This window comes from Megascapheus bottae, chromosome 17 (assembly GCF_031878675.1).
Source record: "Megascapheus bottae isolate mThoBot1 chromosome 17, mThoBot2.hap1, whole genome shotgun sequence".
Taxonomy (NCBI): domain Eukaryota; kingdom Metazoa; phylum Chordata; class Mammalia; order Rodentia; family Geomyidae; genus Megascapheus; species Megascapheus bottae.
In genome coordinates, this window is record NC_143525.1 from 19258150 (window position 1) to 19274270 (window position 16121).

At 51.6% G+C, this 16121-nt stretch overlaps 2 protein-coding genes across 7 annotated transcripts; both read left to right on the forward strand.

The window, feature by feature from the left end:
- Positions 1 to 462: 462 nt before the first annotated feature.
- Acbd4 (acyl-CoA binding domain containing 4) lies at positions 463 to 9263 on the forward strand. 6 transcript variants are annotated; one of them, XM_090350095.1, is made up of 10 exons: positions 463 to 852; positions 1078 to 1198; positions 1280 to 1364; positions 1607 to 1727; positions 1944 to 2030; positions 2308 to 2378; positions 2476 to 2566; positions 3572 to 3711; positions 8518 to 8639; positions 8845 to 9263. In XM_090350095.1, exons 1-10 carry the CDS (start codon positions 771 to 773, stop codon positions 8963 to 8965), a joined length of 1041 nt encoding a protein of 346 aa, XP_090206221.1. In that variant the 5' UTR covers positions 463 to 770; the 3' UTR covers positions 8966 to 9263. The 6 variants fall into 6 exon arrangements, with proteins under 6 accessions (XP_090206221.1, XP_090206223.1, XP_090206224.1 ...); XM_090350097.1 differs by having other exon boundaries at positions 8521 to 8639; XM_090350098.1 differs by having other exon boundaries at positions 2479 to 2566.
- A 4221-nt stretch (positions 9264 to 13484) lies between these two features.
- Hexim1 (HEXIM P-TEFb complex subunit 1) lies at positions 13485 to 15686 on the forward strand. Its single transcript, XM_090350094.1, has 2 exons — positions 13485 to 13584; positions 14195 to 15686. The coding sequence occupies exon 2, from the start codon at positions 14229 to 14231 to the stop codon at positions 15312 to 15314; it is 1086 nt and encodes a 361-aa protein (XP_090206220.1). The 5' UTR covers positions 13485 to 13584; positions 14195 to 14228; the 3' UTR covers positions 15315 to 15686.
- Positions 15687 to 16121: the final 435 nt, after the last annotated feature.

Here is a 16121-nt window from a genome sequence, read left to right on the forward strand (position 1 = left end):
CTGTTCTCCCGCCTCACTCATATGTTTTCCAAAGCTCAACTCCGATGGTGCCGCCTACAGAACGCGGGGTCCAGACTTAATTTTCTGTTCCCAACGCGCCCTAGGATCGGAAGAGCTGAGTCCGGGGCGGAGGGGCGAGGGGGGCGGGGGGGGCGGGGGGCGGGCTCTGAACCGCCGGCCGGGTATCTGCCGATCGGCTCTAGTGAGTTTCCACCAGGGGGCGCGAGAACTCCGCGGACACTCACTATGTCCACCCGAGGGCGCTGCCACCCTCCTCTGACGGTGGGGGCGGGGGGAGGGGGAATCCGATTAGCTCCTCCTGATTGGGTGAGCTACCGCGAGTCTATTTGCATACTCTTGGAAGCGCCACTCTGAGTGGCGAGGAGATAGGAGCCCGATGTGAAACGGTACCTCTGATTGGCTCAAAATTTCCCTTTAGCTCGGCGGCCCCTTCCCCACGCTGGGAGGCCGTCGGCCCCTCCCCGACTCCTCTTTGCAGAGTTGAAAATGTGCACCTAGAGAGAGGCTCATCCCGGGATGGGGGCCCTGCGACCCTTACCACCTGCCCCTCTGGCCACCCACTAAGATCCTGGACGCCCCGGCCTCACTCCCCTGTTTTCAGGTAGGAAAAGGAGTTCCCCTAGCCGCAACTTCAGAGCACCCCGGGGTGTCTCTCAGACCTCACGGTGGAGTTGTGCACCTCCGCGAACCCCCCGGCCTGCGATCGCAGAGTCGCTGCTCCGAAGTAGGGCTGCGGGGCCCAGAGCAGCATGGGTACCGAGGACGAGGAGCCCGACGGCCACAAACAGTTCCACGCCGCTGTCAGCGTCATTCAGAACCTGCCTAAGAATGGTGAGACTGCATTCGGGGGCTTCGGGATGTCGGGGGGTGGGGTCCCAACTTGGAGGAGCAAGTGGCCTCCTGATCATGGCAGTGGTTGCTGACAAGTCCCTGCCAGGGCTGTCCTGTTGGCAACCCGTGAGTGGGACTCCACCGTCTCCGCTCTTGCTCCCCCCTCACCGCTTAGGCGTTGGGTGGGTCCTGCTGTGTGCGCCACTTCTCAACCCCTCTGCCCAGGCTCTTATCGCCCCTCCTATGAAGAGATGCTGAGATTCTATAGCTACTACAAGCAAGCGACCACGGGGCCCTGCCTGGTGCCTCGGCCTGGGTTCTGGGACCCCATTGGACGATACAAGTGGTGAGCTCCCTATCTGTTGAGCAAACTACTTCAGCTGTCACCCAGCCTGCTCACAGCCCTCTGCTCCCCAACCCCCACCAGGGATGCCTGGAACAGCCTGGGCAAGATGAGTAGGGAGGAGGCCATGTCCGCCTACATCGCTGAGATGAAGCTGGTGGCACAGAAGGTAGAGAGAGGGCTGCCATTCTCTGTCCCCAAGTTTCCAGCCAGGTGGCCTGCCCCTCCCACTTCATCAATACCCTCCTGGGAATCACCACCATCCTATTGTCTCCCACCCCTGCTTGCCTGGTCCTGAATGGGGGCAAGATGGATGTGTATGATGGGGCAGGAGCCCAGCCCAAGAAGGTATGGGGGAGTGGTGGGAGGGTCCGACTCCACCATACAAGGACATTGACTCCTCCCACACAGGTGATTGACACCGTGCCCCTAGGTGACATGGCTGAGGATTCATTTGCTTACTTTGAGCCCCTGTACCAGGTGATCCCTGACATGCCAAGGCCCCCCGAAACCTTCCTGAGAAGAGTCACAGGTTAGATCCCCAAGATGGGAGCTCAGAACATGCAACGTGAACTAGGTGTGTGTGGGGGGGACTGTCATGTAGGGGGTACTGGAGAAAGAAGGCATCAGATAATGTCCCTCGGGACATTATTAAGCCTTGTCCATGGTGAATGGAGATGAGGGATTTTATCTCACTGAAGATGCCAAATGCTTTCGTGCCCCACCTCTGAGTGCTGTTTCTTAACAGGTTGGAAAGACCAAGTATGGAACAGAGACCATGGGACTGAACCTGAGCCTCCCTGCCACTCCAGGGAACCAGCATTCTCACATCCAGGTTGGTGCTAAAGCAGGCTGGTGGGAGTGGGGGACATTTCCAGGAGGGGAAGGGAGAAAACTGGATGCCACACTATGCCCTTTAGGCCTCATGCCCATGGAAGCTGAGAGCTCCTGTGCTCCCAAGGCCAGGCAGGCCTGGAGACTATTGCAGGGCCTCACTGCTGTGCTGGCAGGAGCCCTAGCATCTCTTGAACAGGTGTTGCCACTCAGCTATATATCCTTTCCCTCTCTCCAGGAGCTCTCTCTTGGCACTAACCCTCCCTCCTTCTTCCCAGAGTCCCGGCCACCCAGAGACTTGGACTTGGAGGTTTTCTGTGACTCTCTGGAACAGCTGGAGCCTGAGCTGGTAAGACACCCCTGCCCCCATTCTCTTCCCTTTCTTTCCTCTCCCCAGCGAGTCCTGCTTGCACCAGCCCCACCCTGGGACCTGTGATTCATCTCAGCAGGTTTGGGCAGAGCATCAGGGAGCAGCTGGAGGAGAGCCTGACACCAGAAGCAGCCCGGAGCCCCCCAGTGAACCCCCCAGTGAGAAAGGTGAGCACCTGTTGACGTTTTCCTCCCTTCACCCTCCCTGTGATCCTAGCACCCCTGGCCTTCCCTTGGCTGTCCTCTTAGGCAAAGGTAAAAGTCCAGCTCAGGCACTAGAAAGTAGCCTCTGTCGGGGCCGGGAGTTTGGCCTAGTAGTTAAAGTGCTTGCCTAGCATGCACGAAGACCCAGGTTCGATTCCTTGGTACCACATAGACAAAAGCTGGAAATGGTGCTGAGGCTCAAGTGGTAGAGTGCTAGCCTTGAGAAAGTCCAAGGACAGGGCTCAGGCCCTGAGCTCAAGCCCAGGACTGGCAAAAAAAAAAAGAAAGTAGCCTCTGTCTGGCTAGATACCTGGCTAGGGGCAAAGTACCTGCCCCTAGCTTTTCTTCTGAGGGCCCCAAAAGGGCATGTTCGTAAAGGGCACGTTCGTAAATATAGTTTCCTTAATTCCTCTGACCAAGCAGCTCTATAAGAAAGATGATGTTTGATATAAGGATATGTGTGTGTGTTTGCTGGTTCTGGGGCTCGAACTCAGGACCTAAGCACTCAAGGTTACTAGCATCACTTCTGGCTGGCTGTGTGTGTGTGTGTGTGTGTGTGTGTGTGTGTGTGTGTGTGTGGTTACTTGGAGATAAAAGTCTCACAGACTTTCATGCTTGGGCTGGCATTGAACCTTGATCCTCAGTTCTCAGCCTTCTGTGTAGCTAGGATTACAGGCATAAGCCACTGGTGCTTCTTCTCTTCCTTAATTTTCAGATATCAAAATGAGGTTCAGGAAAGGTAATGCTTTGTGAAAACTCACATAGCTGCTCAGTGGCAGTCCTCAGAGTCAGGATCCCATTCCCCATCCCAGACCCCAAAGCCCAGTTCTCAGCTCCGTGGGTGAACCTTGCATGAGTCACACAGGGACAAGGATGGAGCTGTGCGCTAGACTGTTCTACTTGTGCCCCACTGGCCAGTAGCTGAACTGCTTCCTGAGTGCCCTTCCTTGCGTCTCTCATACTCCACAGAGAGATTAAGAGGCAGTGTGCTGGGACCCCAGGAGTTGGACAAGTGGCTGATGGGAACAGTCCGGGCATTGCAGGAGAGCATGCAGGATGTCCAGGAGAGACTTCAGAGTCTAGAGAGCAAGCTCCAGATCCCTGAGCAGGTGAGATCTCCCCTACCCCACCCCATATAACCATCACTTCAAAGTTGGGACCAGATTATGGGCAAAACTCTGAGTCGATACTCTGGGCTCCTGGTGCAGCCATATCTGTCCTTGTCCCATGCCTTAATCTACCAACCGGTAGCAGTGTACAGAGAATGGTATGGCCTCTGCTGCAGGCTAGGAGGACCTCCTTTCTTCTAGGAGAGTAAGAAAGGAGGTCTTTCCCTGCCCTCTCCTCTCTGAGAGTCCCAGTAGAAGTCCAATTCCAAGAGGTAGAAAGGCCATAAAGTGTCTGCCCTTTGCAATGGACTGGGGTCCCTGCTGCGCCTCAACCACAACTCCCATCCCATGATTTAGCATTGATTCCCCCAACACTTACTTCATCTCTCACCTTGTTCCACCCCAATTCCTATGTAATAATGAACAATTCTTATTTTTAGAGCCCCAGCTGTATAGCAAACATCTACTTGCATATTCTTATTGGTTCTGCACAGCAACCCTATGACAGGTTTTCTTTTCTCACCTCTCGGGAGAAGGGAAATTAAGGCTCAGGGCACACAGCCTGGGAAAGCTCACTGGGTTGCCATGGCCTAAAACAGTGCACATAGGTGCTTTCATAGTTTCCTGTGCACAGCAAGGCCTCCTTGAATGGGGTCCATTATTATTATGATAATTGTTAACATTAAATGATAGAGTGAGGCTGAGGCCCTCCTATACTGGTACTCACAGTTCTGATGAGCTTGCCTACCTGCCGTCCTTCCTTCCTTCCTTTCCTCCCCCTCCTCCTCCTCCTCTTTTTCCTCCTCCTTCTTTAATGTACTGAGGTTTGAACTCAGATCATTGTGCATACCAGACAAGCATTGTAGCCCTTGAATCACACCTCCAGCCCTTGGAGTGATCTGTACTTGAGAAGCCTGGGGTGGCTGGAGTAGAAGGGGGTTGAATTGCTCTCTGTGGGAGCTCCCCAGGGTGAACCCTAACCCACTGAGTACCAAGGCTGGTGACAGAGATTTCAACACTGCCTCCCCTCCCCCCACAGGACATTTTTTTTCTTTTTCAGATTTTTTTTTTCCTCCTACCAATTTGAAGAGCTGAGGCTTTCCAAGTAATTATAATCCACATAATAATCCACACTGAAACACTTAGGTTTGCATCTTGCAAAAGAAGAACGCGCTGTTACCTAGCTCAAACCTATACCATTTTATCTCACACAGTCCATTTCTTTTTTTTTTTATTTTCAAGAAATTTATTTATTTATTTATTTATTTTTAGTGTTTGTATTTTTTTAATTAATTTTTTAAATTGTAATTAGTAAAAGGGTTACATGATTTTTGCCAGATAGAAGGTGCATTAATTCACATACATTGATACCCTTTCATATGTCTTGGTACCCATTTCCCTCCCCCCCCCACACCCCCCACACAGTCCATTTCTTAACAGCACTGAAATCAAAATCCAAGTTTAGATTTCCCCAGTTGTCCTGGATGGCCTTTTCTGGCTGGTGCAGTCCCAGGCCACATCCTGTACCTGCTTCCTCCATCCTTTTTTTTTTCCCCAGTCCTGGGGCTTGAATTCAGGACTTGAGCACTGTCCCTAGGCTTTCTCGAGTGCTCTACCACTTGAGCCATTGCACCACTGCCAGCTTTTTCCATGTATGTGGTACCAAGGAATCGAACCCAGGGCTTCATGCAGGCTAGGTGAGCACTCCACATTCCCAACCCTTTGTCTTTATTATTATTGCTATCATTACTTTTTTTTGCAATGATGTGGATGGAACCCAGGGTCTCAAACACACTAGACAAGTGCTTTGCCATTAAGCTGTCTCTCCAACCTAAATGTTTTTAATCTAGACCAGTCTTTTCCTTTGTTACTGACCTGCTGACTAAGCTGAGTTGAGCTAGCATATTCTTCCTCTGGTTCTGGTCACCTCTCATTCCTGCATACATTCCATATGTGAACTAGATATGAGATGAAGACTAGATTAGGATCTGGCTTAACATTTTGGGCCAGATTCCATCAGAGCTCTGCTTATTACACCCAGGGCCAAATATTATCTGGATCCCCACCGCTAGTGGTCCTAGTGTGGACTGCTGGCTCAGAGATGGGAATGACTGTCTTATCTCACCTATGTAAAGTCAAGTTCTTCTGGGAGCCAGGGGATTTCCAGGTCCAAATCAACTTAATCTGATACTCAGTGTTTGACAATTGATCATCTCTGAACAATTAGTTGTTTAGCAGTTGCAAACAAATGTTAATTTGAATCCTGTTGTTCCTCTGACATTTATTAGCTAACATTTCCCCATAGAGTTTCAAATACAGTTGCTGATAGAAAAGCAGGATAAGTTTTATTATTGTTGTTGTTGTTTTTGCCAGACCTGGAGCTTGAACTCAGGGCCTCACCACTGTTCTTGGGCTTTTTCCTCAAGGCTAGCACTTTGCCATTGAGCCACAGCACTATTTCGGGCATTTCTATGTATGTGATATCAAGGAATCCTACCCAGGTCTTTGTGCATGCTATGGAAGCACTCTACCACTAGGCCAAACTCCTAGCCCCAATTTTTTTTTTTTTTTTTTGCCAGTCCTGGGGCTTGAACTCAGGGCCTGAGCACTGTCCTTGGACTTTCTCAAGGCTAGAGCTCTACCACTTGAGCCTCAGCACCACTTCTGGCTTTTTTCTATGTATGTGGTACTGAGGAATCGAACCCGGGTCTTCGTGCATGCTAGGCAAGCACTCTACCACTAGGCCAAACTCCCGCCCCCCCCCCCTTTTTTTTTAATGATCCTAGCAATTGAACCTAGGGCCTCTCACATACAAAGCAAGTGCTTTACCTGAGCCCTTCATTATTATTTTTGTGTGTGTGGGGAGGAGTCATGGGGGCTTGAACTTGGCCTGGGCACTGACCCAGAGCTGTTCAGCTCAAGCTACTGCCAGGCCCCTGGGCCTGGGCGCTGTCCCTGAGCTCTTCAGAACAAGGCTACCACCCTACCCTTGAGCCCCCACTTCCCTTTTTCTAGAGGTTAATTAGTGATAAGAGTCTCAGGTTCTTTAGTGCCTGGGCTGGCTTTGAACCTTGATCCTCAGATCTCAGCCTCCTGAGTAGCTAGGATTACAGCTGTAAGCCACTGTGTCTGGCCATTATTTTTAAGGAAGGAATTGATTTGAAAACTTTCTTTTCTTTCTTTTTTTTTTTTGTTGTTGTTGTTGGTGGACATGGGGCTTGAACTCTGGGCCTGGATGCTGTCCTGCCCTACCCTTGAGCCACAGCCCCATTTTCTGTTTTCTAGTGGTTAACTGAAGAATCTCATGTTCTTTAGTGCCTGGGCTGGCTTTGAACCTAAATCCTCAGATCTCAGCCTCCTGAGTAGCTAGGTGCGTGAACCAATGGACCCAGCTTTTTTTTTTTTTTTTTTTTTCCAGTCTGGGGCATGAACTCAGGGCCTGAGCACTGTCCTTGGACTTTCTTAAGGCTAGAGCTCTACCACTTGAGCCATAGCACTACTTTCTGCTTTTTCTATATATATGGTACCGAGGAATCAAATCCAGTCTTCATGCATGCTAGGCAAGCTCTCTTACCTCAGGCCAAATTCCCGGCCCCAAACCCAGGGCTGGCCCTGGAAACTCTTAATGATGATGAGGGTTTTGTCTTTTCTTTCATTTGTGTGTGTGTGTGTGTGTGTGTGTGTGTGTGTGTGTGTGTGAGGTTTTCAATTGAGGGCCCTTTGCTCTCAACTTTCTTGCTCAGGGGTGGTGCTTTCCCATTTGAACCATGTCCCAGTTTGTTCTTTTGCTGGTTTATTTGGAGATAAAGTCTCAAAGATTTTTCTGCCCAGGCTGGCTTTGAACTGAGATCCTCTAGGTCTCAGTTCTTAAGTTAGGATGACAGGTAAGAGCCACCAGTGCCCAGTTAGTGTAAACTCCTGAATTTATATTCAGTATTAAGATCACCAGTAATGGTTGATTTTATTTTTGTGCTCAGGTTGAACTTAGGGTCCTGAACTTAATCCCTCTCTCTAAGCACTCTCTACCTTGAGCCACATCCTCTTTATTTTTTGGATAGGGTCTCAAGTTTTTGCATGTGCCAGCCTGGACCACAGTTCTACTCACTCCCCGTGGGATGGCATTTGTGGACCACCACAGCCAGCTTATTGGTTGAGATGGGAGAGGGGTCTCACTAATTGTTTTCTGGGTCTACCCTTGAGCTGCAATCCTACTGATCTCCTCCACCTTCTCAGTAGCTGGGATCACAGGCCACACTTGGCCTAATTATTCTTTCCAGTGGCCAGACTGTCACAACTTTGGCCAGTGGAGAGTCTTTTAAGCCAAGGTCCTATGACCTTAGACTACTCTCATTCATTTTTAGAAACAACTCTGCTTTTCTGGTATAATAAGTCCCATATTTTCCCCCTACTTTCCCTGCCCAGCCCTGGAATCAACTGCTTCTCCAGGGAACCCTGGCTCCTTCTAGAGGAAAAGGCTATTTAGAAAGGAACATCTGAGGGCCGAGGGTCCTCCTTTGAAAGAGGGGGCACATACTTTATAATACAGGGTCTTCAGGTCCTACCAACAGAGTGGCTGCACTGTGGCCCAAAGGAGCCAGTCCCTCTCTCCAGCCTCTCCTGATACCTGGGATTGGACTGTGATGGAGGGAGCTAGAGTCCAAGATGTCAGATGACATACTAGTGCTACACATGTGAGACTCATCTTCCCAACCTTCAGAGACATGACCCTTATGAGTTCTAGAAACAGGTTCCTAGGGAGGGCTGTGCTGCAGCAGGGCTGCCTCCTGACTCCCTCCCTCTTGGCAGCAGAGACCGCCAGCCCGGACTTGGCCTTGGCCCCTCAGGCTCTCGGCTTCCACGCTGTTCTTCTTGCTCCTGTGGCCCTTCGTCGTCCAGTGGCTCTTCCGACAGTTTCGGACCCAGAAGAGGTGACTCTGGAGGACTGGGTCTCCAGCAATGAAGGAAGCTAGGAGTCCCTGTCCTGCTGCGCCTGAGCCTTCCTAGGGTTTAGGAGAACAATATTAGAAATCTCCCCTCCCATCCATCTTTGCCTTAGCATCCCTTCCCCTACTAGGGCTCCCTATGGCCTCACCCTCCCCAGCAGCTCACAGCCCCACCCCCACCCCCCTCCAGGCCTGGGCTGCCTTGGAAGACTGCAATCAATCATGGTGCACAGACTCTCATTTCAGAGTTGGCAATAAGCAGGGTGGTGCTGCCCATCTCACCCTTCCATGCCACTCTCTGGGTCACTTAACTCTCCTCCCCCCCAGCTACTCCTGGAGAAGGCTCCAGGGCAAGCTGAAACTTGAGCCTGACTGCAAGATGGATCTGCTGGACCAATACAGGGTCACAGGAAGGTTGGGCACAACAGGGAATGGAGCAAAGACCCGGGGACACGGAGGTATTTTGCTTCTGGGAGAGACAGACAGACAGACAGACACACATACACACACACACACACACACAGCATGCAAGCTCAGGTCATCCTCACTAAAGATTCATTTGCAAATGAACGTTTCACCAAATAAAACAATATTTCAGTCTTCTGCTTCCTGGGCCCCCACAGAGGAGAGGGAAAAGGAAGTGTGTGGGGAGGGTGACATGCCCTGCTGGCTTCCTCAGGGCCATGTGGCACCCCCAGAGGCCGCTTGTGTTTCCCTATGAGAAATACTTCCTCTCTCTGGGGAAAGCTACCTCAGGTGGGTTTGGGAGGGAGTAAATGGGTCGAGTGGGCCTCCTGTCTGGTCCTGGTCTTGGTTGTAGATCTACAAGATGGGAATGGAAGGGATCACACCAGAGAGAGCATTGGTTGGGGTCCCAGACTAAAGGGAAGGGTAGCTGCTTTCTGCTCTGATGTCTAGATATAGGGTAAAGGTACCACGTAGCCCCTGATCCTAGAAGTGCCTTCTGCCCCCTCGGCTAGTGCTGCCCTCCTATGACTAGCCCTCCCAGGGAACTTTCTAGAAAGGACAGAGATGTGCATCCTCCAGAGCCCTACTTGGTGTGGTTATGGTGTGGTTGGCTAACTACCCTGGCCTCTCCAGTGAGCGCCAGTCCTGTTGTTCTGCTGGAACTCTCTGGCCACAAGCCTGACTAGGCATTGAATTGGCCATTCCTGGTAACCTGTGACTCTGAGACCCTGACCGGGATCCCAATCCACAAAGGGCTGTGGAAGCATGGAGTACCCTAAAGCTGCTACCTGGGCCCCTGAACTTTCATGCCTCTGGGTGAAGAAGAAGCAGTCCTAAAGGCCCAAGGCTGGAGACAGAGACTCTAAACGTTCCTCTGTCAGCCTCCAGCCTTGACCTTTGCTCTAGCCTAGGCCACTCTTGACCTCAAGACAGGGAGGATAGCCCTTACATAGACATGTTCTGTAGCTCCACAGGGGTCACAAGCAGAGAAGCTGAATAAACTTAATAGGGATGGACAGTGGGAAGGCAGTGAGCAATGTAACTGGCTCCAGGGACAGACTGAAGCCTGCTCTTCCTCTTGCTGGCTGTAGAATGCCCAGGCCCAGAAGCAAGGTTGCCTTGTTCTTGAAAAAAGGAAGGATTCCCCTCCATCATGATGAGGTCTGGGGATTTTACAAGGAGAGGGGAAATATAAAATGTCTGGCATGGGGACAGCAATTTGGCCTAGTGGTAGAGTGTTTGCCTACTATTCATGAAGATCCAGGTTCCTTGGTACACAGAAAAAGCCTGAAGTGGTGCTATGGCTCAAGTGGTAGAGTGCTAGCCTTGAGAAAGCCCAAGGACAGTGCTCAGGTCCTGAGTTCAAGCCCCTGGACTAGCAAAAACAAAAACAAAAAACCTAACAAAGGGTTGCAAACACATCTAATGCTGAGGTGCCTGGCTTGTCTTTCCTAATATTGCAAATGAAAGCCTACATCTGAGCCCTAATAAGCTGAGGCTAGGTTCAGAGATCTACCTTCAAAGTTCCTGGGAGTGGGAGTGAGGAACCCAAGGTCTCTGGAGCCTGAAAATAAGGTAGCAGTTTGGAAGGCTTTGACTTTCTCAGCTAAGTTCTCTGCAAAGACCTTTTTTTCTGTGGTTCTTGTTCTCCTGGACACTCCAAAGTGATGGAAAAGAAACTGAGAAGAGCAGGTTTCTCATTCAGATAGAAGTAAGTTTATTCGACTTTGCTAATCCTGGGACTTGAACTCTAGGCCTAGGTGCTATATTGAGCCTCTCTGTGCACAAAACTAGTGCTCTATCACTTGAGCCACAGTATCACTTCCAGCTTTTTGTTGTTATTTATTGGAGCCTCATGGGCTTTCCTGCCTGGGATGGCTTTGAACTGCAAGCCTCAGATCTCAGCCTTCTGAGTAGGTAGGATTACAGGTTCGAGTCACCAATGCCCAGCTAGACCTGAGTTTCTAGAAGCCTAGGAAAACCAGCTATGACAGTCATTTCCAAAACAGCTAGATGTGCCCCCAGGGCCACCCTGGCTTGTTTTCCCCTTTGCTGGTCATCACTGCTTCAAAGACCTCTCCCAAGTTCCTAGGCAATCCCTTCTCACATGAGGGATGTCTGCCTTCCATAAAATGCTCCTCTTGGTCTGGCAGGTCTGTAGTTACCTACTGTGGAGGACCAGACAGGAGAATCACTCAAGTCCAGGAGTTTGAGGCCAGCCTAGGCAACATAATGAGTCCTCAAATACAAATACTGTGGCTGAAGGCATGGCTCAAGTGTGAGAATGCCTGCCTAGCAAGTACAGGCTCTCAATCCAAACCTTACTACGTAAAACAAAACAAAAATCTCAAATCAAACATAAAGTACTGCCAGGAGAGAATGTTCGTACCTATAAACCAAACATTTTGGAGGCTGCGGTAGTAGTAACATAAGTTTGAGGCTAGCTTGTGTTATACAGGAACTCAAATATAAAGACAGAAAGGTAAAATACCCTTTTAAAATTATTTATTTTTGTGCTAATTTGCTCCCAAATTATCATTCATAGCTGACCAAGAAGTCACTCCCTCCATACCACCTGTCTGTCGGTAAGTCCTAACCTGCTGGGGGCTTGGCTCACAAGCTCCTGTAGAGGTTTTCACCGCTTGCCATTTTTGCACACCGAGGTTAGGCTTCTCCACATAGACCAAGAACAGGAGGTGAGGATGACATTTTTATTCATCTTTGTGCCCTCCTAACAAATGACTGCCAAATGCAGCTGCAATGGGTTCTGCATTAGATGGAAACTGTTGGATCGAAAATGGAACTCAATCCAGAGTTGCTGAGGAGAAAAAATAAAAAAAAGGAGGGGAGGGCATTTTTGTGTTTACGACAAAGACAAATGGCACAGGAGTCACAAAGACCTGCACTCTAGTCAGATCCGCCACTTGTCATGTGACCTTGGACAAGTCACTTGTTTTCCCTTAGTCTTTAACTCTTTAAGAGATTTAAGTCTTTACTGATTGCCTGTTTCTAAGATGGAGACGGTCTAGCTCCGACCCAGCCGAGCTTGGTTGGTGGCCGTGGCCAGGTCAAAGGGTTTGGCGTGTGGGATGTCACGCAGCACACAGGGGAAGGAGCATGAGAGATGGCTTTTCAGGAAGAAATAATGTGTCGCTGCACGTGTGACAAGGGGAGGAGCAGCAATCCCACCAAGCCCACGTCTGCGGAGGGGTGTTGGGGTCCTGGGGCTGGGGTGGAATCCAGAGAGGCCGGGGCGAGAGCCCCGGGCCTAGGGCTGGCGCCTCCCTGGGGCGGGGGCGGGCGGGCCTCCACCTCTGGGAGGGAGGGGACGACCCTCCTCTTCCTCGAGTAAGCTCCTTCGTTTCGAACCCCTCGCCAGCAAAGACGCCCGTAGGCGGCCACGCACTCCCCGCAGACTCGGAAGTGAAGAGGCCAAACGGGCCCCGGGAGGCCATTTTCTTTGACCGAAGGCGAGGCCGGGGTCGGCTCCTTCAACCCCACCCGGCGCTTTCTATCTGGCCCGGGAGAGGTTTGGTCGTGGATCATTTTCCACCGGCCTCTGGGACGGAGAAGAAATCTCCGAGTCCGGGCGGGGGCCGGAATCCAGCCACTTTCACCCAAAGGTCCCCAGGGTAGGCGGCGGGGTGGGAGGCGGCGACGTCACCGGGACTCGAACCCGCCCTCCGTCCCCAGAGGCCTAGTCTGTGGAGGCGGCACGGAAGGAACTGTCACACTGTCCCTTTAAGGCGGCACTTTTTATTCATCATTTGTTTACTTCTTCTTGCGCTCGCTTTTTTTTTTTTTGGAATTATATCCATATATCCTTCCGCAAAGATCTGGTCAGGAGACAAGCTACTTGCTTTGAAGCTATTCCTATAAATCTTGTAAACCTGGAGTTTACAGTCACAGTGCAACCTCTCTTTATGTGATTTTAATCCTTGTACACTGTAGGGACTACTTTTTTGGGAATAAACCATTTTCAAGTTTTGTTGACAAGTATTTGTGACCGACAAAACCTTCCCGCCGACTGCACAGTACGATCATAGTTTGTAAAACACACCTTTTCTTAAAGATACTCTGCGTGGGCTCCCATCGGTCGTGGAATCTTCTCATATTCCTGAATCCGAATGGTATGGCCCAGAGCCCGCCCCGTCTTCTCTTCCATTGGTCTAGCTTTCTTGGAGAGACGAGTCAGTCTTGGCCAATGGGCACCCACGTTTCTCTAGTGAGGCACCAGCGGAGGCAAGCGGCGGCCCGGGGGACGCCCCCTTCGGGCCCAGGGATTGGCTACGTCGCTCGGCGCACGAGGAGGGCGGGCCTGAGAGCCGAGGACTACGCTTCCCGGCTCCCCCGCCGGGGAACTCCATTACGCGTGCGCATGGGCGGGGCGAGCGGGCTTCTATATAAAAGCGGTGCAGAGGACTGGGAGGCAGCAGTTGGAAGTTGGCAGGTGGAAAAGCAGGTTGGGAGGGGAAGTCGGGGGAGGAGGCGGAAGAGGAGCTGTCGGAAGGGGGAGGAGGGAGGGAGGAAAAGAGGAGGAGGCGGAGGAGAACTGAGCTGAGCTGAGCCGAGCATCGAGCCAAAGGGGAGATGAGTTTGTCTGTCCTCGGCTAAGGCTCTGGCCCGGCCTAGGGAACTAAGAGCTGGGGTTGGAGCGACACCCGTGGAAGTGGGAGGAGGTGGCTCTGGGACTTTAACCCCTTGTGGGCTCTGCGGCAGGGGATTTAACCCTTTGTGGATTCGGCCCCTCGGAGGCAGCGTCATCGGGTAGTTTTAACCCCTTCGGGGTTGAGTTTCACCCGTTGGACTTAAAACCTCCTCCCTTTGCCACCAACTCCGAGACCGTGGGGGCCCTCGGCGGGGAGGCTTGAAGCCCCCCCCCATTACTGTCGGTGCCGCTGCACCCCCTTGGATCTGACCGCGCAGTGGGCGCTTAACCCTTTGCTGACTTGAGTTCAAGTTGCAATTGGGAGTTTGCTGACAGGAAGACGCTAAGTCGTCACCGGAGGAATTACAGGTTAAGGAGGACTTCTGAACATTTTTCTAAAACATAAACCTCTTTTCTCCACAAGGACTTCAAACTTCAGGAGGAGGACTTCACTAGCCATGGCCGAGCCACTCCTGTCAGAATATCAACACCAGCCTCAAACTAGCAACTGTACAGGTGCTGCTGTTGTCTGTGAGGAGCAGAACCCTGACCGCCCCCCGGGCGCGGAGGAGCGGGTGCCCAAGGAGGACGGTAGGTGGCAATCGAGAGCGTCCCCCCTGTCGGGCGGCTGTCCGGGGCTGGAGGGAGAAGGGAGCCTGGAGCCCCAGCCGCCTCCCATGCAGACCCAGGCCTGTCCGGAATCTAGCTGCCTGGACGCGAGCGAAAAAGGCCAGAATGGGGACGGCCAGAATGGGGACGACCAGTCCGCCGGCGGCGCCTCTCCGCCGGCGGGAGGGGAGCCACCGTCCGAGCCGCTCGCCCAGCCGGTTCCTGACCCCGAGACCATCAAGTTGGGGGCTCCAGCCGCTGGGAGAGAGGAGGCGTGGGGACAGCAGCTGAGGCAGCTGGGCAAGAAAAAGCATAGGAGACGCCCCTCCAAGAAGAAGCGGCATTGGAAACCGTATTACAAGCTGACCTGGGAGGAGAAGAAAAAGTTTGACGAGAAGCAGAGCCTACGAGCTTCGAGGATTCGAGCTGAGATGTTCGCCAAGGGCCAACCGGTTGCGCCCTACAACACCACGCAGTTCCTCATGGATGATCACGACCAAGAGGAGCCGGATCTCAAAACCGGCCTCTACCCCAAGCGGGCTGCGGCCAAGTCCGACGACACCAGCGATGAGGACTTTATGGACGAGGCGGGCGAGGAGGACGGGGGCAGCGATGGTATGGGGGGTGACGGCAGCGAGTTTCTGCAGCGGGACTTCTCGGAGACTTACGAGCGGTACCACGCGGAAAGCCTGCAGAACATGAGCAAGCAAGAGCTAATCAAGGAGTACCTGGAGCTGGAGAAGTGCCTCTCACGCATGGAGGACGAGAACAACCGGCTGCGGCTGGAAAGCAAGCGGCTGGGCGGCGAGGACGCGCGCGTGCGGGAGCTGGAGCTGGAGCTGGCCCGGCTGCGCGCCGAGAACCTGCAGCTGCAGACGGAGAACCAACTCCACCGGCAGCAGGAGCGGGCGCCGCTTTCCAAGTTCGGGGACTAGACCGTAAACTTTTGGGGGGAGGGGGCAAAGGGGGACTTTTTACAGTGCTGGAATGTAACATTATATACAAGTGTATATAAGACAGTGGACCTTTTTATGACATAATCAGAAGAGAAAATCCCCTCTGGCTTTGGTTGGTTTGGTAAATTTAGCTATGATGTAGCTTTGCGTGCTTTCTCCTGTTCTTTAATTATGTGAAGCTGAAGGGTTGCTTTTCTTGTTTTCCTTTTTAAAGTTTTTAATGTGTAATTTGACCAAATTATAATGCATTTTTTTCTGTTAAGAGAAATCCCCTCAAACTGAGCTATAAGGTGGCCAAATCTGAGAACCAATAAATTCTAGTTATAATAAATTTAATATTTGTAAATGTAATAGCTCCGGTGTGATTTCTAGGTCTAATTCAAAATATTGATTTACGTGATTTGAAGGGTAATAAAATTGTTAAATTTGTGGTAGAGCACTTGCCTAGCATGTGTTCAATTCCTTGGTACCACACACACAGAAAAAGCCAGAAGTGGTGCTGTGGCTCAAGTAATAGACCACCAGCCTTGAGAAAGCTCAAGGATAGTGCCCCAGGACTGGCAAAAAGAAAAAAGAAAATTCAAAAATTCCCAATCGGACGTGAGTTTGGCCTAGTGGTAGCGTGGCCTAGTGGTAGAGTGCTTGCCTAGCATGCACGAAGACCGGAGTTCGATTCCTCGGTACCACATACATAGAAAAAAAAAGCTGGAAGTGGTGCTGAGGCTCAAGTGGTAGAGCTCTAGCCTTGAGAAAGTCCAAGGACAGCGCTCAGGCCCTGAGCCCAAG